At 42.9% G+C, this 22564-nt stretch overlaps 2 protein-coding genes across 16 annotated transcripts in view; both read left to right on the forward strand.

Annotated features, from left to right (window-relative positions):
- Positions 1-2802, forward strand: part of LOC113212294 (uncharacterized) — a 44266-nt gene extending 41464 nt beyond the window's left edge. For 13 of the 15 annotated variants that reach the window (XM_052271758.1, XM_052271760.1, XM_052271768.1 and 10 more), the window contains 2 exons: positions 386-454; positions 536-727. In XM_052271758.1, the coding sequence (XP_052127718.1) occupies positions 386-454; positions 536-712 (246 nt within the window). In that variant the 3' untranslated portion in view covers positions 713-727. Of the gene's footprint in view, positions 1-385; positions 455-535; positions 728-2418 lie in introns of those variants that run through there. The other 2 variants (XM_052271764.1, XR_008011635.1) reach the window with 2 other exon arrangements.
- A 15141-nt stretch (positions 2803-17943) lies between these two features.
- LOC127750327 (histone-lysine N-methyltransferase PRDM9-like) lies at positions 17944-22558 on the forward strand. The gene is made up of 2 exons (XM_052271774.1): positions 17944-18313; positions 21902-22558. The coding sequence occupies exons 1-2, from the start codon at positions 18045-18047 to the stop codon at positions 22014-22016; spliced, it is 384 nt and encodes a 127-aa protein (XP_052127734.1). The 5' UTR covers positions 17944-18044; the 3' UTR covers positions 22017-22558.
- Positions 22559-22564: the final 6 nt, after the last annotated feature.

Raw genomic sequence — 22564 nt, forward strand, 5'->3', positions numbered from 1 at the left:
CCCCCCTGCCGGCCCAAATCGCCGCCTGGGGTGGGTTGGCAATTTGTCCGACAAAATCCCTGAAAGTAGGCGACCCACAGCAAATCACCCCCTCCGTCAGACGGACTCCAAACCAAACCGCGCCTGCTACAGCAAAGAATTACTAATCTATTTTTGTCTACTTCGTATATAGTTTCGTTATAAAGTAATAATAAAATCAAATTGTGTGTAGTACAAAAGGGATTAATAGTACTGAAAGGAAACTAGCCAGTATTCCTACTGATTAATGTAATAAGCACTAACAAAGGGCGGAGGGCGGTAAAAAAAATCAGTTACTGGATGACAGTGAGATGATTTACCTTTCAAACCCAAGTCCTCGTAATGTTCATTATTTTTTGCCCTTCAGCTGTATCCTCCTGACTTCTTCGATGGAAAGTTGTGGCAGTGTATGTTTAGTGGCTCACGTGTGCACCAGGTGAGTTACAAACATCTACATTTTTTTTTTTTTAAATATAACAAAACTAATGTTACGTTGGTCTTGACGCAAAACGCGGAGATGAACATCGCCTCTCACCCTCCTCCGACTATCCAAGGAGATCAAACAGCGGTTACTTTGAGACAAAAAACCTCCGCTAGCCCCGAATGGCTACACTGTGAAAAATGTTTTGGTATATGTAAGACATATTTTGCAATCTACACTCAGACCGTTTCTAAATATTTTTTTTTTTTTTGAACGACGTACTCCTTTGTACAGCTGCAGTTATACTCGAAAATTTTGTGCTTAATACGAATTACTTTTGAAAATTCTTACGTACAAAGTTTTTATTTAGTTAAGTTAAAGTCCACTATGAAAGTGATTGTTCTGAAGTACGAACTGAATTTTCAATACTAGTCACAAAATTTGTGAGTAGCTACTGCTGCACATAGAATTTTGTGTTCACTAAGAATAAAGTCAGTTACTGGCTGAGAGTACTATTTACAATATATGCCCTTATTTGATAACGTCCCACTCTTGCTCATCATTCGATATCAAGTCGATACGCAGTGCTAACAAATTTACAATTTCGATAGCTGTAGTAGCTCTACGGCATTATTCCATCAATGCAAAATTTTCCTGTACCCGGTACGACAATCTCACAGTGAAGATACTCCTAGAAAAACAAGGATGCAAAGTCCTACATATTAGAGCCAAAAAAGGTTAGTGTCTTTCAAAGTGAAACTGCCAAAGGTACGAAACCTTTCGGGCTCTTTTGCGCTTTTATGGGGGGTTTTCAAAATAAGCGACATATTTGGCCTCCTAAAATCTCAACAAAAAATTATTTTTGAGATTTTTTTTTTTGGGTGGGGTCTGTTTGGGCCTGTCCCCTGACCACATCCTGAAGATACCAGAGCTCCCTCTGCAGAATTCTCGAAAATGTAGGTAACACCCGTGTAAAATCGGTTGTACGGAAGTTACACAGCTGTGCGAAAGTTCCATAAGTACGGAAGTTACATTTTCATAAAATAGGCAGTTTCAAGCAGATCCTTGGTGATATGAGTACCGGACAAAATCAGAAATTTTACGAGACATAAAATGTATGCTCAGATAAAAGGAATGATTTCTGTGCGACAAAAATTGGCGGAGCTACGAGCCGTACGGAATGTTACAGGTATGCTTTTAAAAACCCAGAATTTAACATTCAAACGCCTCTAGTTCACTTACCGTTTACTTCTCAAAGCCGCCCATACCTGAAATTGACAGCTCTGATCTTACCGGAGACTGGGACACCAGTGCTACCAATGTCTGTAGCCACGGGGACTGCTCAGAGCGCAAACTTTTGAATGGGTCCTTCCCTTCCGTCACTCTGGAGGACATTTTTTGGGCAGCTGCCCTGACCAGTGTATTTGCGACAGTAGTTAGCGATTCGAATATGCTGCACAGAAAACATGGAGGAACGCGTAGAAGCTTCCGGATTTTCTCTCCGACGAAGACTTGTGAAGATATAGCTGTCCAAAGTTAAGGTTTTAGCGCGGACGACAGTACGGAAGTTACATTTTGACTACTTCCTAAGGAATTTCGATTACTTTCACCGCTGACATTGCCTTTTTTGTACTAAAAGTTAATTCGCCACCTTCCCCCGAATCAAATAAGCCAAATGGCATCGAAAACGACAGAAAAATAACGATTCTACTTCCAAAAGACACAAATATGTCGCTTATTTTGAAAACCTCCCTTATAGAGGTTGAAAGTTAATGTTCCACTCGTGGAAAGGCACGGCACCTTTGTTTTTCTAGTAGAAGATTTTGTTCCTTTGAATCTCTTTACAAGTCATCCATAAGAATTTAAAACGAATTTGACATTTTCGTACTATCCGATTTACCTCTTTTCCATTCTACCCTCTTTTAACCGAACCTTTGTCTTGTGAGATCACCGGAGATCATAGAAAGTTTTCTTCGCAGGACTCTGATGACGACCTCGTTGTGGACACACTCGTGTGCATATCAGGTCATGGAACTGATTTATGCGAGTGTTGTGGTGTATCAAAGAACTCCATCAACTTGGTCGATGACCAATGCTGACCATATTGGCCTGTGATGGCTTCAGGAGAGATGAGTTTCGTACTTGAACAGCCTTGTGCTGAACGTTGACTTTCCTAGTACAAACTAATTTTGTATTGTAAGGAAACTGTGCCTCTGTTTTTTTTATTTGCCCTTTTTTACTAAAAAGACCAATGTCAATTATTTTTTTTTTTTTCTGATATGGGTTGTAAAATATGAACAGTATCTATTGTACCAGATCACATTCTTATACCTCGTTATGAATAAAGAGTTAGCGAAAAGAAATTTTGATACTAAATTCTCTCACGATATCTTGTGTGTGCCTTCTGAGGCGGAAACGAGTGTACTGTACCCCTCTCGGCAGTTCGATCAGGTCGGTTCGTAAACGCACACTCGATTTTGAACCAATTCCCTTCTGTTTCTTGGCAACTTGCCAGTATCACATGAACCGGCATGGAAACAGATGGTATCAGCAGTGTGTCATCTCGCTGATCTGATGACAAACGGATGACAAACTGATGACAATCCACGGTGAAATTTGCTGGTAAAAATCATTTTGCGTAACAGTTTTATACAAATTACTTTGAGTAATAGCTCTTTCACCTGTTACTTTGTTTAACAAAATTATTTTTATTGTTGATTGCGATGGTTATAACTCCCCTTTGAAGTGTACACATGATTCCCGAAAAACTTGATTTCCAGTGATTTCCGTCCGATATATTGACTCGTTAGGTTTTCTAGTAGCTGAAAACGCTTATTTCAACTAATTTATACCAGTTCCATTAGTTTCCCGCTTAGTTTAATCTGTTTCTGTTGATTTCGATTGATTTTTATTTTGATGATTCCCAGGCAGGTGTACACATGATTCCCGGAGTTCTTGCCCACCCGCTTTATTGTAAATGCGTCCCCTGCATAAGTAGCAGTGAAACAGCTGTCCCGGGTTTTACTTTATTCAACATTTGTTACATACACCACTTTGTGTAACAATGGTAGCGGTAGCGTAAAATTATGAATGTAACAACTGTTGTACACATACACACACGTGTTGTTACATAGAGTAACTTTCAGTGTACTTGCCATCTCGTGCTTTCGTTTAGTCTGCCACATGAAGCATGTAATTTAAAGGGCTGTTAAAGCACTACTTTCCTATTTTAAAGATTTCGCAATTGCATGGTAATCACGAACTCTGGCTGGTCGAGCGGTCTGGCCCGGTCTGGCCCGGTGACAAACGGAACTGTCAGCCGGATGCCACTCGCCTCGGCCAGAGCAGCAGGCCACGCGCTCAGAGCGCTCCGGTGCTCGTCGTCAGGGGGCAGACCTGTGAAATGTAAGGGTTTGCAAGTAACGTCACTGCATAACCACACGCTGCGCCGCATCGATTAAGGATTAAAGTTGTATTAAAATCGTCATGAATCGACGCTACTTTTGCCGTTGCCCTTTGTACTCACATTCTCCAGGAACATGCCGATCTTCGCCTTCAAATGGAACGATGCAGTCCTCGGTGTGCACGGTCGCAGCAACAGATGGGTCTGCGACGGTCAAGGAAATTGCAAGTTACTCTTGAAAGATGCCCCTTGTGATTGACCTGGGGCTTTTTCAAATTTCGAAATCGGAGTACTCGGGAAAAAAAATCACGGTAATAGTATAGAACAGTGACTCAGAGCCGATGAGTCACTCTTCTATACCATTGGAAAGGACTTTCTGAGTATAATGCTGAACACTTTCAATTTATTGGCGCTCGAGTCTGGTTTTCCGGAAAATTAAATAAATATACCTCGCCGCTAACCTTCAGACGGACTTTGAACACGACAGAATAACTTACGTTTACGGCTAGTCCTGACATTGATCGGGCCGGCTGGGGTTTTTAAAACATTGCTCATGGATCAAAGACTACGCCTGATTCAAAATATCAGTATTTCTCTCTCTATCGTTGCTTAGATCACAGTTTCCACGCTTCTCCAAAAATGCCGTCTGCTCGGGGTGGTCCTGCCCAGAAAGTCTTTTGTCTTTTGTCATGTCCAAGGAGCAAATCGCTAGGGCCGCAGACCCCCCGCCGGAAGCCTTAGTTTATAAAAAAAATGTAAATTGACTTACAGGTCACATTATTTGATTATGTTCTTCAGTAAATCGCGTGACCTAAACGGTCGGGCCGCGGGCCCGACCATCGCCGCCGGCAGGCCAAGCAGGCCCGGCCCCTGCCGAACGGAGTTGTCGGCGAATTGGAGCTGGCAACTCCGTTTGGCGGAAGGGCGGGCCTTCTTGTTTGCTCCTACTGCGACAGCAGGCTGATACAGAATTCCGTTCCAATAGGAAACAAGCAGGCCCGCCCTTCCGCCAAACGGAGTTGCCAGCTCCACTTCGCTGCGCCGGCAACTCCGTTCGGCAGGGGCCGGGCCTGCTTGGCCTGCCGGCGGCGATGGTCGGGCCTGCGGCCCGACCATTTCAGTCTCGCGATTTACTGAAGTGCATAATGAAATAAATAATGTGACCGGTAAATTACTTTGCATATTTGAGTAAACTAAAGCGTTCGGCTGGGGGCCTGCGGCCCTAGAGATTTGCTCCTTGGAAATGACAAAAGACTGTAACGGGGCAACACCGTGACTACACCCCACCCTTCTGCTTTGCTTAAAAATTTAAAAAAAAATTAACCCGCGCAGTTTTTAGATTGTATATTGTTTGTCAAAGAGTCTTATAACTTGACTTTCTGCCATTATTTTTAATATATCCACTTCTAGGGCCGAAACAGTAAAAGATACGGCTAATGCGAGGGTAGTTCTTGATTCAGAACGTGTTGTTTTGGGGGTGTACTTCCTCTGACATTTTACGATTGGACGCCTCCTTGCACGTCTTTATGTGCAACGTGGTTATTTTCGCCGTATTTTCGTCGAAAAAAGCACTCTAGCGCCCAAACGGTTCAAGATAGCGTCAAACGGGCAAAATTTTCGCCCAGAGGGCTCTACTTTCACGACTTACCCCTTAGGAGACCATAAAAAAAATATTTTTTTTCTACTTTTTGGACCAACCCCTATTTCTTTGTTACCCCCTTTCACCCCCTTAGGGGTGGTTGCTAGGATTTGCACCAGGCGTTTCGTTGTCCAGGAGTGACCCCTAAGATACCCTGAAATTTGCAGACCTCTAGCTCATCTCCTTCCTCTTACACGGACGACGGACAGACAGACAGACAGACAGACGGACGGACGGACACGAGAGCGGTTGCATAAGCCCGCTTTATTGCTTTTTTAAAAGCAGAAGGGCGGGCTACAAAAAACAGTTTGGTGCACTCTCATTTTCCTATGGATGTGCTATCCGTATGTTATGGAGAATTTTGTGCTAACATATTATGGATCACAAATTATCCATAGTATGGATAAAATTGTCCGTATTGCAGACAATTTGATCCATATTACAGACATGCCCTCCTCCGTAAGGTATAGACCTTTCGTCCATACCCTACGGATGTAGGCATGTCTGTAATATGGATCAAATTGTCTGTAATACGGACAATTATATCCATATTATGGATAATTTGTGATCCATAATATGTTAGCACAAAATTCACCGTAAGCGTGTCCACAAGGAAATGAGAGTGTGATGGAATCATTTTTCTCAGTTCGTATATCGCACCCTCGATCGCACCGATAGTCCGCATCTTTTTTTCATACTGCTTTCCTACAGTCGTACGACAAATATGGGCTACTAGGGAAAAGAAGTTTCCGTGTTAAGAAGACCTCAGTTTGTTACGGACGGAGGATCTGGAACTGCCACAATACAAGTACCCCAGTTCGTAGTATGTGAAGATATGTATGTCTTCATAATACGAAGAATATCTAACATTGGTATGGTACTCACAGGTCACAGCCAATAAATATTTACCGTCGGACTCATGGCACATTGCGTACAATTGTTCAAGGTAAGTTACTGATAATTTTCATTTAAGAGCATTTTGTTCTATAGTAGTACTCCAGTGTTACTTTAATTTGAACCGTGTTTATAGGACATAAAAACGATCTCACCTCTAATTTTTTAAATAAATCAAACTTTTTTTCCGTTAATAATCTGTTTGACATGGATCAAAACCCCTGTGTCAGTTTACAGTACTTTAAATTCTGATCCAAGAAAACCTTGTGGGAGAATTTTGAACCCAATAGAGCTAAAAAAAATCATGCGGGCAAACTTTTAAGTCAAAGAATTAACTTTTCCCTGCGCTTTCTGGGACCAAACAGATACTTCCATACATACAATAGGCCCGGTCATCGAGGGGTCATGATACCTTTCGCAAATTCGACATACGGGAAAATGATGCCCGTCCTACCAAAAAAAAAATTAAAAAAAATGCAAAAATTGTAAAAAAATTGTCGGATAGACTCTAAGGGTCCCTACAGGGCCGTTCTGACTCAGCTTAGGCAACCCGCATTACATAGTCACTTTTCCTCTATTTCCACGCTTAAAATCGAGGTTTTGAAGGTTTCTTTAGGGTGCAGTAAATGGTGTCTACCTTGGCGAGTCATGTAGGAAGCATTCCGAGCTGTGACCCTACTGATTCCGCTAAACTAGGCCCCCCAAAAGGTAACAAATTCACATATTTTAGCAAAATATGAACATGTGAAATGTATAAATCACGAATCTGAGAACCAAAATAATAAAAGATAATTGGGTCCTAATCATACCCACCACCCCTACCCCTTCTTGCTTTCACCTCCCCACCCCTCCCCACTCCTTCCACCCACACAATTGGAGCAGGTGCGACAAAGACTTAAAAGAACATTCTTCATTGATCAGCGCGACGAGTTGCAGCTCTTTGCTCACCCAGAATGTAATGTGAATACATCGCTGATTCACAAACCAGGGCTCACGACGAGGACTTGGCTGCAAGACGAGTATCCTGCCCCTCCCGCCCTCCCACTTTCACCCATGGACCCTTTTACCGTTGCATTTGTTTAAGTAGTAGTCCTCTCTCGGACGAACTCGGGTACAAGCTTACTTGGAGGCGCTCTTCATTCTGATGTTGTCGCCCCGGTCATCCGGCGGAGACGTTTTGTGCCACTCTGTCACCATAATAAACGATTTTGGACACTTCAGGACATTTAACGGAATTACGGCATATGCAGCGGTTATTGTAGTCTTCCTCAATGCTTCTTCTGGTTTTAATTGACTTTTGCAGTTGATTGTACGCCGTAAATATGTAATCATACTCAAATTCTGACTCTTGATGTATCTAAGGATGCCTACATCATCGTCGCTAGCCTTTACTGGTAGCAGCATAGAAGGTTTTGTTGCGTGCAGTATCATCAAAGTAGTGTACAAAATAGTTAATGCATGATGTAGGGTAACCCTCGTCCCCCCCGTCACTTTTTCTTCTCCCCCCTTTCCCTCCCTATAAAATAAAACGAAAACACCACTGGCCCATATCTTCAGTGTGTCCTGTCAACTCTTTGGTCTTCTAAAGACCAAATATTCCGCAAACATATCTAACAATTTTGACAATCTAAGGTACCCGACGAGAGTGTCTCTTGATTGAGACACAAGAACGGTTTAAAAGAAGACATCTTATGTTGATGTTTTAATAATTTAACTTCTGAATGCTCAAAAATGGGCATTGAACTTTCTTCCAAAGCAAAGTACAGGGCTGCCAGCGACTCACTTTTCTCCCTTTTTCTCACTTTTTTGAAAAAGCTCACTTTGACTCACTTTTCTGCTAAAAACTCACTATTCTCACTATTTTGGTCTTTGGGGGCACCTATTGCTCTAAAATTTGTCCCAATAAGGCATAAAAGTGCACCTTTTTTTTCATTTTGTCGTTACTGAAGGCACATTTTGGCATAGTAACGGGGTATTTTCGTGCCCTAATGGTTCAAATATTTTTCTGCTGCCTTTCGCTTGCATATTTTTGGCTCGGGTAAATAATGCAAGTCACGCTTAAATGCACACTCGAGGGGCGATTTGCTCCAGAAAAACGTGTATAGAATACTCCGTATAACGCTGTATTACGCAGTATTACGCCGGTATTACATGAAAAAAACTACTAGTTTAAAGCAAAATTTTAATTTTTCGATTTTACTTTGTGAGAATTACTGTGTTCTACCCAAGTCAGGTGTACAGGGTATTACGCAAGGGAAAAGCCCCTCGTGCATACTGTAGCGCCCTTTGTTCATTTTTCGCGCTCGCTTCGCACGCGAATGTCTGTGCTCCCGCAGCGGTTAGTATTTTTATCATGGGTAATTTAATTTAAATTACGAATGAGTTCTGATCCTCAAAACGACGCACTAAATTTTCCGTAGCCGAGTCCGTATCAAAATGGTGTCGATGCGAACGTCGTGGCTACGGTACCGCAACGCGGATGCAAGGTGTACATTTTATACAGATTGTCTCTACCAGAAGGCAAAGTCCCCCCCCCCCCCCTTTTGCGGATTTACTTCTACTTTGCGTCCTCGACCGGGAGTATGTCAGCAACTCGATGAAGCATTCCGGTTAAGCTGAACAGCAGTAAAATTGCGAGGAAGAAAAAAACGGAAATCACTATGCTTTTACATGGGGCTTCCGTTTTCTTGTTCCCAGCATTCTTCTTCATTTCAGCTTTACCGGAATGCCTTATTGGGTTTTTGTTTTCCCCACTTTGTTTTATGTCCCATATAACTAAAAGTATCTGTTCTTACACCGCGAAGTGCACATTTTATCGATATTGATGCCTATTTTACAGACCCACTTTCCCTTACTTTTTACTTTGAAATACTCACTACTTACTTTCTTCAAGCTGCAACTCACTTTTCTCACATTTTTTAAACCCATGAGCCGCTGGCAGAAAGTAAAATACTTCTGAGGTCTGACGTATCAGTGCCGTTGTACTATTGCACCATTTGCAAAGGGTTTATACAGCCTATTTGACGTGTACCTATCACACGAATACCGGACTTAAGTTTCATCAGCGACATGCACTTGTTGTCGGCCGAAATTAAAAATTTGGTTAAAAAACGTTATTTTCCAATTATTTCTTTTCGAAAGGAACCGTTTTTTTTGTGTTTTTTTTTCAGTTCTTTTCACGGTGATTTAAAAAACGGCTCTTTTCCGTCCCTAGTCAGGACACCAGCAACCACACAACATCAAGCAAGCCGATTTTTCTAAGGACTTTATTCTTTCCATTCGACTTTGCCGCCGTTGATACGACTTCCCAGGCTAAGATTCCCATGAGGATAGCCATGACCACGCGTTTGCCATACATGTATAGGAATTTTCCCAATTTTCCCAGACAGGCGTGTGGTAATTCTACCGTACGCGTAAGTATTTCCACCATGCAAGTATAGGAATTTTCCTATACACCTGTGTAGGATATGAACTATGTGTGTGACATATTATCCCTACTACACATGTATAGGAATTTTTCTATACACCCGATGCTCTTTCAAAAAAGAAAAAGTTTTTTTCAACCACTTCCCCGCTGTTTTCCCTCGTTCCTTGTTGCCTTCCTGCCGTCTTTCGGTAGTTTCATTTAAGTGAGCATTGATACAATTATGGAATACCTTACCGCGGATGGAGAGCTGAACCTCGGACTTCTGGCTTTTTCACACGGAAATGACCCCAAAACATTTTAATGTTAACTCTCGGTTATTTGATGGTGTCCGGTGGAGTAACTAATCAAACTGAAACCTCGAGGAACAAAATTAGTGACTTTTGGGGCCGAAGGCCTATTTACGACTGTGCCCTTTTGCCCGACTCGGGTGTCAGCGCCGCAGGCCTAGGTAGATGTATGCCAGCAGGCGCGTCGCAGCGTAACAGTGCTTCGTGAGATATCGCGAAGCCTGTTACGCGAGACGTGGTCTGGTGTACATATAGCTAGTTTAGGTTGTGAAGTGTCACTTGTTCGTGTTCTGTACTATCTTGTTGTTAGGTTAGTTTTAAGCATTAAATTTATATATTATTAGAGAGCAGGTGTCCATGTAGTGGGGCTCTACAGCCCTTTTTGAGTAACCTCAATAAATCAAATCAAATCTCTCTCTCGCACTCTACTGATCGTTGTTGTACTTTTGAGTTTGGCGGCAACGACTGCGGCTGCAGGCAGGCGAACACATCTTGCTCTCCTTTTATAGTAAGTATAAGTATTATTTTTAAATCAGATCTGGAGGATAGATGCCTCGTTAGCTAAATGCTAATTCGTTTAACTGGATGCAAGGTTAGGTTATTGTGTTCTCCTAGCGTACCCCGACGCTAAATATTCTGTATGCTATTAGGTTGTTTTTAGTTTGTCATGACGAACAGAAACGTACTAGTAGCGACCTTCTGCTAGTAGGTCGCTGCATGTTCGTCAAGGTGCGTCAAGAGTTCGCATATGTTTCACTTTGCACCATTTGCCATACTGAAAGCGAACATAGGTCGGTTTCGCGATGGCGGTCCGCGTCGTTTGCTTTCTGTTCGCAAAATGTTCGTTTATGGTCCGCCAAATTCAGATCGGTGGTGGTGACGGTGGTGGTGGGGTATAGGTATAGGCAAAAGGGGGGGGGGGTAGGTCTGGGTCCAGGGGGTGCACGACAGGGGTAGTGTCGGCTCCAGGGGTTGCTGCCGGAGGTGCGCCTGCCAGGGGTAGGACCAGGCTCAAAAAGGGATGCAGCCCGGGTACTACTGAGACCAAACTAAACTAGCATCTAACAAAAGATATTGAAAGATGTATAATTGCAGCACACACATGGAATTTATAAGTTATAAACAAGAAAATTCAGAACATCTCTTGGTGTAGCATGAACTGCTATGCGGGTTCTTTCAGTGAACTACACTGATCTCACTCAGTGTTCAACTGCTCAACACCTGTAAGTGTGGAGCTGCAAGTTAAATACTTTCAAGTGTGCAACTGCAAGTTAAATACTTGCAACTGTGCAACTCCTTGGTAGAGCACTTCCTACACGCAGTAGGCGTTCAATCTAAGGAATTGTTCAACAGCGGAGTTGCACACTTGCAAGTGTTCAGCAGTTGAACACTTGGTTTATCAGTGTGTAGCCAGAGCTAAAGACATGTAGCTAGTAACAAGCAGGACACTGAAGATGCCAGTAAAACCGCACAGCCGCAGCGCTCTCCCGCCTCTACTGCACGGACGAATACAATCTCTCTGCGACTTCCACTCTCAGACTGACGTGATCGTAGTGTGCAGCTGCAGCGTGCAGAGTGTGCAGTGCAGACAAGCCGTCAGGTTACCTGACTCAAGCACTCAAGGGGTCCCGGGTCCGCCCCAGCGTTCCTGTTCTAGGTTGGCAAGCCTGTGCCTGCAACCTGCGAATAACGAATGTCTATTGACACTCACACCCCTACCACCATGTCGTACACTGTTATATAAACCCTTCCAGACCAATAAAGACTCTCAAAATCACCCAACTTGGCTTATTCATTTATCCACCTCAACCACGACTATAACATGGCGCAGCCGGTAGGACCTTTGGTATTCGCTCAGGTGAAGACGTCCAGAGGACTTGGTATTGTTTGTGTACTGTCAAACTTAATTACTAGTGTTATTTGAATTTGCAGTAGTATTCTGGGGCTTGACTCATCACAGACGAGTCAAGACCGCGAGACGTGGTCTGGCGTACATCTACCTAGTTATCAATCACACTAATTTAATCATTTCTTTTTCAGGTTCTTTATAAGTGTTAGCGATGGAAAAAGACTTTATAATGCTTCCTATCTGCCCGTTACTCTCATGTCAAAGAAACTTTCTTTTTGAGGGGGTGACTCGAGAAATGATCAAAGCTTGCTTAAGAAGATGTTTGTGGAGCCCATTGTGAGTGTGTTGCTGACAGTGGGTACAAAGCACGCTGCAAACATGTTCTGTGTTTACTGTTTGCAGCAGAGCATTTCACTCCTCTGGTTTCATCATACGTCACTGAAAGGAATAAAAAATACAACTCCTCAGTGCGTGATCTGTGCGTAAACTTTTGTGCTGCTATTATGAAATCCAGTAATTTCCCATGATTCATATGTGTATGCCAGCAAACCCATATGCTATTGTTTTGGACCACTGCTATAGGCAAGTAACCGCCCAGGAAGAAGTCCTCAAACATCTGAAACTTCTTTGTATTTCTCAGGAAGAAGGAAGAAATTCGAATGGTAGAGGAAAATACGAGACTTCAAGCTTATTAAAATGTAAGAATTTAAGGCGTACCAGGTTGACGCATTCCAAATTTTGCGAAATAATTTTAGCGAGTAGTGATGTCGCCAAGGAGAGTATTGCTAACAAAATATTAAACCACACATAATTCATGAATGATGCTGTGGTACATGCAACGGATTACGGGTCAACTGCCATCAAAATATACGAAAAAGAAACAAATACCAAAGTGAAGTGTCGTGGTCTTGTAGAAAGCTATAAATATCCTTATTCAACTGCTTCTCCTGATGGGTTAGAGGCACGGTGTAGAGAGATACGGTGGGGACACTTGGGTACTTGGGGAGGTCCCAGTTTTGGATCCATTATTAGTTACCCAGTACGTCCGCCGCGCTGCTCGGCAACGCGTACCGGTGCTTCTCTCTCGCACAGTGACTACCTGTCTCTCTCGCACGGGCGGGCGCCGGCGCTACGCTACGCCCGGTACACGTTGCCGAGCAGCGCGGCGGACGGCGTACTGCGTAACTAATAATGGATCCAAAACTGGGACATCACCAGGTAGGCCCGGAGCGGTCCAGTGTCCCCACCGTATCTCTCTACACCGTGGTTAGAGGGATAAGATAAAGTTATTGAAGTGAAGTTTGCTTTTACTGCCGAAGACCAACTTTTAAATGATATTACTGTACCATTTCTGAAAAAGGATGAAAACCTAAATTTATTCTTCGGCCCAGATCACGCTTATTATCGAGTTCAGGGGCAGCTTTTTGCAACGGACAGAAGTGATGACAAATTGCTGATTTAAACCTTAAAGGTTTTAAGGTAGTGCCCGTATACCTCGAAATGAAGGTTTTATTAGAAAAATGTTTTGTGAACTTGAGATTTTTCTGTGAGCAGAAGTTCATGAAACCAGCCGTTCTACAAAAATATTTGTATACAAATTAAAGAGCAGCGTTTTCTTGCATTTAAGAGTGAGAATGAGTGTTTACTTGTCTTTCAACAAATGTACCTGAACCATTCACCGAAACTTTATTTGAAAAGTAAGTTTTCAAAAAAGTAAGTTTGAAAAGTAAGTTTTCAAATAATTTTCCATTATAATTTGAATAACTTATTTGCATTAGGCTACGGTACAAAACACAGTATATTTTGTGACTTTCCTTGTTATAATTCGCATGTATAATTTTAATGTTGGTATTGAACTTTGATATTGCTTTGATACTAAGCTGTATATTTATTTTGTGATTTTCTGCATCTTCGGTTTTTCAAATAAAGGCAGAAGATAGAATAAGGAAATTTATTTCAATGAGTTTCATTCAAGTCATCAGAAAATTTGTCATTCAGAACATATTTTAGGAGCTAAGCATATTAAGGTGAGGTGTGGGTGAAATTGTGATATCAAATAAAAAATACTTAATTCGTGAAACTTGTGGATTTGAGTTGGCAATTCACAAAAGGTTTCCCCCTCAAAGTTGGACCCAGATTGGTCCAGTGGTTTGGAAGTCGTAGGCAGTTTTACTGAAATTTAGACCCTTTTTCAAAAAATCACTTGCGCATTAGATTTGTACGTGAAATATTTTTTGTTGGTGCTTAACTTTTCTTCGGTCCTGTAGAACATTTCTATAGAGAGATATTAATTTTTAAGCTCTTCAAACTCATACAGGAATTTTGGACCATTTAAAACAACAAAAACTTCAAAAAAGTGCAATTTTTTAGCTTACTATTAATTCTGACCGAGAAACTATAGTGTTTTCTCCCAATATCCACAATGGTCCCAAAGTTCAACATTGAATTGTATCCTCCACCACATCGAATAAATGTCTCCACTAATTTTCTGTTGGCTTCAGAAGGAGGTCTTGTCGAATCTTTGGAAAGTATACGAGGGCTAGAATCTAGCTTACTTGCAGGTCTTCACAACCTGAACAAACAATCTTGATGGTAAATGCAAACCCTCTGTGATTGACTGGTCTCACATCTAGAGATTTTTCCTTGCATTCTTTACAGGAAAATGCATTGGCAAGACATCTGAGAGCAAGTCCACTAATAATAAAAAATTCATCTTAAGAAACATTATGACTAAGGTCGAACAGGCCAAATTTGTTTGCGCTTCTTCCTCTAGGAGTCTGAGGTTCAGAGGGTTCAGGTTGGGGTCGGAGAGGTTGGACGTCACTACCCGGCTGGATGTTGTCGTTAGTCTAAGTTGCGATCGTTCTTGTTGATTTTCCTTGTTCTCGCGAGCTGCGGCGATATGAGCGAACACCTCTATGTTCAGTGTTGTGGGTTTGCATACCATTTCATGCCGCAGGGGCCAAGACGCAATATGGGCTGACAGCATAGGCCAAGCACACCCCGTACAACTAAAAATGTTTACTTCTTTATTTACATTAGGATATATAATTTAGTTTTCTTTATCATGGGTTCGTTTCGCAGTTTACACGAAGTGTTAACGTTTTTGTCTAAAACTTCAATTTTGCTATAATCGACTAATTTAGGGTGTTGCACAGGTTCGCTAAATTGTCTATAAATTCTAAACCACTTCGAATTTTTTAACAAACGAAACACGATTTGAAAGAGGAAGAATAGAGGTACATTTTAGGCACATAAAACAAAAATCGATTTTTTGTCTATTTTAGCCCCAAATTTCACCCACACCTCACCTTAACTTATAATGTTCTCTCCAAAATTATGTAATATTGAAACTATACAGGTAAAATTTTAGATGCCATTGGGCGGTAGGAAGGTACTAATGGTGTTAGGAAAATTGTGTAACTCTTGATCAAACCTATTATTCTTTCAATGTGTCCTCTTTTTGATGCCAACTTCCTATTTTTGATGAGTGTACCAACAGCCAACTGTTTTCGTCCTTTGAGAAAGTTTGGCATATTGATGTAAACAGAGTGTGGAGCATAAATATCTATCTTCCATTATACTATCCCCTTTGCAACATTTTTTTTTCACATCACTGCGCTTCACAAATTGTCGATTACTTGCAGCACCCCCATAAACATTTAATCTAAAACTTACGATGCCGTCTGTACGGCAGCCCACTTAAACCTTCGCTGTATTCCTATTCTTACAGCTGCTAAATGTTGCCTGCTGTGCAGCCAGATATGTAGGCTTGGTAATTGGAATTTCTGTGGCATCAACAATAACTCTAGTGACTGGATAACACTGTTTAAATTCCTCTGGCATATAAAACTATCTTTCTTTTTATGAAACAAATCTCAATTCCTTCTCGAGTTATCGTGCATATAGAAAAACAACAAATGAAACTATTTCGGTCAGTGGAATAGTGGGCTTCGCTTTTTGCTCAGCCAACCGCAGCCAACAACAGAAAAATCAAATCGATATAGTATTTTGTCTTAGCGCATCTCTCAGTATCGATAAATGCAGTGCAGTGATCACTCTGATTTAAAACAAAACGTTAACAATTCTTGTTAACCATAAACGAACCCGTAGTTTAGAAAATTTTCTGTTTTATAGTTTCGAGCCATATTTTTTGAATAAAGAAGTTTGCGCCGCGTCATAGCGCCCTCTCACTCGTACAATCTGCTTATGGACACCATGTAGGCATTTCATGCATGCTCGCTGCATTTTTCTTGTTCTTGATGTGTCTTTTTGCATGATATTTTTTGAATTAGCCTATAATCATTACTTTTATAATCGACCACAATTTTTGGCATGAGCGCTGAGCAGCGCGAGGGGGGGGGGTGACTACTACATAGCAAGGTGTCGTTTGATTTGCTCGAGAGTGGGCTCATTGGAAAGCCCGTTCAATTTCCTGTAAGATCCCACTTTCGGTATCATGGGCAAACGCATACGAGCGACGCTACGGGGCCGAACGCAAGCCGCCCGCGCCGCTCAGTGACGTTGCGCCCCTCCCCCCCGGTCGAATTTGGGGGGGGGGGCATTTAGCCCCACCTGCACCCCACTTCCGCGGCCCCTGCTGAAAGGGATATTCACTGTCGTGCAGGAACTTTCGTTCAATGGGCCCTGCAGGAAAAATTACTATACTGGCATTGGTTTGGCTCTCGCTATGCTAAGAGATGAAGACCATGTCCTTTTGTAACCGTGATACCCGGAAAATAGATCCTAAATGTTTCGAGCCGATACTGTAAAGACAGCTTTGAGGAGCTGTGCAGAAATGCTAGAGACTGTATGGAGACAGTTTACAAGATGCTATCTAGATGTTGAAAAGACGGCGTCCAAACAATTGGGAGATATTCTCGATGTCTGGAGAAATTCTCGAACGTCTGCTTTTGGCGAGACAATCGAGGTATCACATCGAGGCAGTTTAGAGACACTTTCGAGAGGGAATGAATGGAAACAGCGCCAAAAATGCCACCTTACGCTGGTTTGGCCGTCGTCCACACAGCCTGACAACTACACGATAAAGACGCTGACACTTCACAGCATGAGGTGCTCGAAAGTGTGCTCCACTCCCCGCAGCCTCAATGTTCACTCTGGCCCTCACAGTAAATTGCTTACGAAAAATAGGTTTGTAATGCCAACCAAAACTTTCGTAGCTTATCAAGCATTTTGAAGCGTTGTATCACGAACTAATTGTTCGTTAATTATTTACAGAGCGGAAGGTTTTCGGTTTGACACTCGCACGGCGTCGCTGTCTGCTTTTCTGCATCCAATTTTTCTGGCGCTATTTCCATTTATTCCCTTTGGCGAATGTCTACAAACTGCCTTGAGGTGGTAACACCTCGATTCTGTCTCAGCAACTTTTCCCGAGCCATCGAGAATATCTCCTAATCGTCTTGACGCTGTCTTTTCGCCGTCTGAACAGCGCCTCGTAAACTGTGTCCATACAATCTTAAGCATTTCTCTACAGCTTTTGAAAGCTGTCCTCACAGTATCTCGGCTCGAGACATTAAGGGTCTATATCTTTCTGTTCGGGTGGTGTCGGTCAGATTCCACCTTGGTTTGACGTTTGAGTGGCGCAAACGATGGAGTTGGTTTCACTCAATTTCCCACATTTTTGGCAGCTGCGCGGAATCAGAAAGTCCTACCTCTTTTAGTTTCAGTAGCGTTTGAGATTAAAAAAAAAACAAACCATTGAGATGTTTGTGGGTAACCGGGGTTGGGGGGTGTTGTGTCAGAGGTAGAACGAAGGCCAATAGAGTTCTTCTGAATATTTCATGGATTGCAAATCGTGGTGAAGACTCGATTTAACCCTGCTGCATAGTCTTTTTGCATGTTGAAATGGGCTTTCTTCGTGGTATAGTTTTAGATGACTGCAATTTTAAAATAGAATGTATTTGGTTATCATGTATTCAGGCTTCTCGAAAGTTGTTAGTTTGTTGGTCCTCGTGACAGGTTCTAGAAGCATACCTTATGTTAGTCATGTATCATTAATGGTTCCTTCCTGTTTCCAGGTGTCGTTTCGGCTTCATCCGCGTGCTGTAGCGCAGACGTTTCTTCTTCTGCTGTAGATCAAACTCCAATGGTTGGCTCTGGCAATGCGTGCATCGCATGTTTCCAGTGCGATGAAGATTTTTCTTTGTGGGACAATTTCAATAGCCATTATTTGCGGGCACACAGCGATGCACAGTCTGCTCTTTGCGCCGTGTGCCTGGGCATTCCTCTCCACCCCATGGAATCCCACTTAAAGGCGCACGAATTGGTGGCCGATAAGTTCAGATGTCCTTACTGCAGCGCTAAGCTTCTCGACGATCGAAAACTCACAGAGCACTTGCGAATATTCCACCGAAGGTTGTCTTATTGAATAAAGAGAAGTCCCTACGGTTCATTCTTGTTGGTCTTGTACTCTGTGCTCTGTTTCTAGGCAGTCTCCAAGACTGTTTCTACCGAAAAGTAATAAAACGTGCCCCTTCCCTTCCCATTCTCATACCCTTCCCACCGTCCGGCGGGGACACTCCGCTGGGTGGTACCGCTGTGCTCAGCTTTTCCCCCTCCCCTCGCCCAGCTCGGCCACGCCTCCGCTGGAACCTCTGTGGCCTGTTCAAGGGTGCGTTCCCTTGCCTAGCCCTGTGGGCTCCTTTTTTTAAATTGCATGACACATAAGGGCTGTCGTTAACTCAAATAGTGAACTGCATAAAGCTTGCTGTGAAAACTAGCGTGTTTACCCCGCAAAAAATTATAACTGAGCCAGAGCTGCGGAAAAACGGATTTACAAGGGAACCTTTTCAGGTGTAAATCTCCAATTTCGTTGGAACTCGGAAAGTTTAAAGGTTATTATAATAGAAGTCGGATGGAACTTCAAAATATTTCCTAAATTAAATATTTACTAGGGGTTTACTTAAGCCGGACACTTTGTTTCTCCCAAATATCCCTCTACCGCCTTAACGGTTCAAAACACAAAATTTCGGCCCAAGGGGCATTACTTTGACAAGTTACCCCTCAAAACACTGCTTTACAGATTTCAAAAAAAATATTTATCTAAACCTTACTCCAAATTACCCTATGAAGGAGAAAACTAAATGTTAGGTTTTGGAAAAATGACTCTTACTGACAACATATCAGTAACCGTTATTTATTCTCGGGCCCCTACTCAAACCTGACATCTCCACACACACGCAACGGAATTGCTAGCTAAAGCGAGTCTTTGTTTCAGCTAAAAACCGAACTTGGTATTGCTGAAGTTAGCTGAATCACCTTACCTCGGCCATATTAGCGCTGAATTGCAGTGCTTCCTTCGAAAATAAAAACATGGTATAGAGCCAAAGCTCAGGGCAATAGTCAGTTCGGTTTTTAGCTGAGGCAAAGACTCCTTTTAGCAACAATTCCGTTGCGGATGTTGTCAGGTTTAGTAGGGGTCGAGAATAATTGACCGGTACTTAATGTTTGTTGTCAGTACTAATCAGCTACATGTGATAACATGAGTACATCTGAAGTTAAGGGGCCAGACCTGTGAATTGAAGGGTTTAGGAAAATAGTCACCACATAAAAACTAGTTTCTATGTACTGACGATTCTTGCAAACCCTTTCATTTCACAGGTCTGCCCCCTTTAGATTCATGGCCGTATCAGTTACTGATAATCACTAAATTCTCAACATCTCTCTCACAAATTATGGTCAATGTTGATATTATGTGCAGACAAGCAGTAACGTAATGTCAGCTGAGTGACAGCTTCGTTCAATCTCCGTGCCAGCCTAAAGTCAGCCAATATCAGCCAATCCCCTGTGATCAGTTCGACTTAGTCAATGTCATCTAATGCGTCTAAACAGCAGGTAACTCCGTTTTTCCACAGCTCTGGCTTAGTTATAATTTCTCCCGGCTATTTCGCAGCAATTGTAACCTTTGTTTATGAGCGTAGCTGCTGGCCAATGCATGTGCTCGAATTACATTTGTTTGAAAGCGAGTCACGATCTCGTCGACGCCACGAAGAAGCGTTACCGTTTTTGTTCAAGCCGAAGAAGACCATGTTGCCGGGTGGGGTACACTTGAAGGTCAAATTTTAAATCAATTCATTACCACTTAGAGGTTATTTCGTTCGCAACGATTCGTGTAGTGATGAGTTATTTCGTTCGCATCGATTCGTGTAGTGATTAGCAGTTTTCTTGAAACAAATCATTTGTCGAACCCGTGCATGTTAAAGCTCGTCACAGCTTTGCCTCTTCATCTGTGTGGTCACCCAACGAATCGTGCAGAAATTTAACAAACGGGAATATTTGTCAACAGCGTGAGCATGGTATTGCGGGTAAGCGAAGCGGCAGATCTACAAGGCGGCTGCTATTATCCTCGCCATTTGTAAGACTGAGCATGCGGAGTACACTCTGTGCCGCCCCTCTGCACTCTCCCTGCCGTGCAGGAGCAGCACGGCCGGAAGTTTGCAGCCCGGAACCTACTGCAGACCGGATAGTTCCGTTTAAGCCGGCCGCACCGCTTACCCGAAATGCCCTATTCAAAAATTTTAGACATCTGCTTAAGGTTCCGGGACGGTAGTATAAAGTCTCAAGCTGCGGAGACTATTGTGCAGCGATTGGGAGAATACTAACTGAGGCAATTATTTAGTCATGAAACACTTTTGTGACCTTTTTTACCTCACGGTTTACTTGAAACGGGTACTTCAACGCTTCATTCTTACCAAGCGGTTGGACTCGTGGATTTCCAAAATTAACTAAACACACTGTTAAAAATTTCTTGGGATTTCGCGAAGATTCTCTATTTACCACTATTATAATTTCCCAGAGCACTCCGTTCTTAGTTTTTAGCCCGCCCTTCTGCTTTGAAAAAACTATCCAGCGGGATGATGCAAACGACCCCGTGTCTGTCTGCCTGTCTGTCTGTTTCACTAGGAGATGTGCTAGAGACTTGAAATTTTCAGGGTACCTTAAGGTCCACTCCTAGAGAACGAAACGCCTACGGCAAATCCTGGCAACCACCCCTAAGGGTGTGAATGGGGGTATTCAAGGTTCAAAAATTTTCCCGAAAAGTAATTTTTTTTATGTTCGCCTAAGAGGTTACACGACAAATAAGATTCCTTTCGCCGAAAATTTCGTCCGTTTCGCTCTATCTCTAACCGTTTAGGCGCTAGAGAGTCTTTTTTCTTGGCGAAAATAAGCTTAAAATTGCCATAGTGAACAATAAGTTGTAGAGAAGGGCCTAAAAACCGCAAAATAGTGATGAGACTCTCTTCCCCCACCACCAAAAATCGTTTTCTAAGCAGAAGGGTGGGTTGTAGTCGCGGTGCTTCACCGTTACATCCCTTTCTCGTGTCTACGGGGAAAACTCAAAGACTACGGGTTTAAGCGGGCCGAAGGCCCGCTACATCATTCGATCATGTTCTTCAGCAAATCATGTGACAGCAGTGGTCGGGCTGCAGGCCCGACCATCGCCGCCGGCAGGCCCGGCCCCTGCCGAACGGAGTTGCCGTCGGAGCGAAGCAGAGCTGGCAACTTTGTTTGGCGGAACACTTGCTGTGTACTAAAAAAGATGTTGAAGGTGGAAGTTTTTATTCGTGTATGTGTTTCAAAGTTAAACTCGACCCGCGAAATCTACAGAGTTCTTTGGGAAATCCCAAACGACTTTGTCACTACTTTTCACGAGTGTTTCTCCGTGAAATCCCAGGATTTTTTCTAACAGTGCAGATCGGTTCTCAAGGGTTGGCCTACCGTTTAGAACCGATCTGTTAAGTTGATTTCCGAAATATGTTTTTTTTGCAAGAACCGTAACTGAAAGGGTCACAAAGATGGCATAGTGACGTCCTCCATAACCCTAAGCTCTTTGGGTCCTGGATATTCTTTTGAAACTTCGGTGGCTAACAGTTATCTAAATATCGGAACTCTTGTCTAAATAACAGTATATTCTTCTTTCTTACGCTACTCCTTTGGTTGCAGGTTCGTCAGGCAGACCTCGCATTTGTGTACGAAAGGAGTTCCGCAGCATGCTCAGCCCACCGAACATACTTTCGAAGTCCTGCACTGCTCCTTCATCGGTCTTGTGTGCAGATAGAAAGGTGTCTGCGGCATGTTCTGATTTTGATTTGGTGCGGCTGTCGGCAAATCCGAAACTAAAGCCCTACGTTTTGCTGCCCAAGATTCCAATCAGAAAGACCGATGATCCTGGGCGCGAAGGGCTTTGCCTGCAGCAAAATGACAATGAAGTACCAGGTGTATCTAGCTTGCGATCAGAGGCTGTTGCCAGTGCCGATGCTCTGCTGGGTGAGGCTCGGAAAAGTCGGCGTGGTGCTCTGGGGATCGGCTGGTGCTGTAGTGCCAGTTGCAGCTCGTCTTTCTGGTCGTGGGAGGAATTTGTGCAGCACTTTAGAGCGTCTCACTCTAAGGGAAGTGCAGCTCTGTGCGACCTTTGTCTGTTTTATCCAGAGCATATGGATACCCATATGCTGATGCATAGATCTGTGTGGGAGAAGTATGGATGTCCTATCTGCACTGCACAATTTCTAACTGGAGAAGACCTGCATCACCATCGTCGTCTGTACCACCGCATTTATGCTTAATATTTCTAGTATACTGTTACCTCTATAGCTTTATATTGAAAAT

Source organism: Frankliniella occidentalis, unplaced genomic scaffold (genome assembly GCF_000697945.3).
Source record: "Frankliniella occidentalis isolate FOCC.00 unplaced genomic scaffold, Focc_3.1 Scaffold172, whole genome shotgun sequence".
Lineage (NCBI taxonomy): Eukaryota > Metazoa > Arthropoda > Insecta > Thysanoptera > Thripidae > Frankliniella > Frankliniella occidentalis.

Excerpts from the sequence above, each read along its gene's own strand:
- LOC127750327 (XM_052271774.1), top strand. The coding sequence starts at position 18,045 with ATGGTTGGCTCTGGCAATGCGTGCATCGCATGTTTCCAGTGCGATGAA. Across the intron at positions 18,314-21,901 it reads TTGCGAATATTCCACCGAAG|GTTCGTCAGGCAGACCTCGC; the intron begins GTTGTCTTATTG and ends CTTTGGTTGCAG.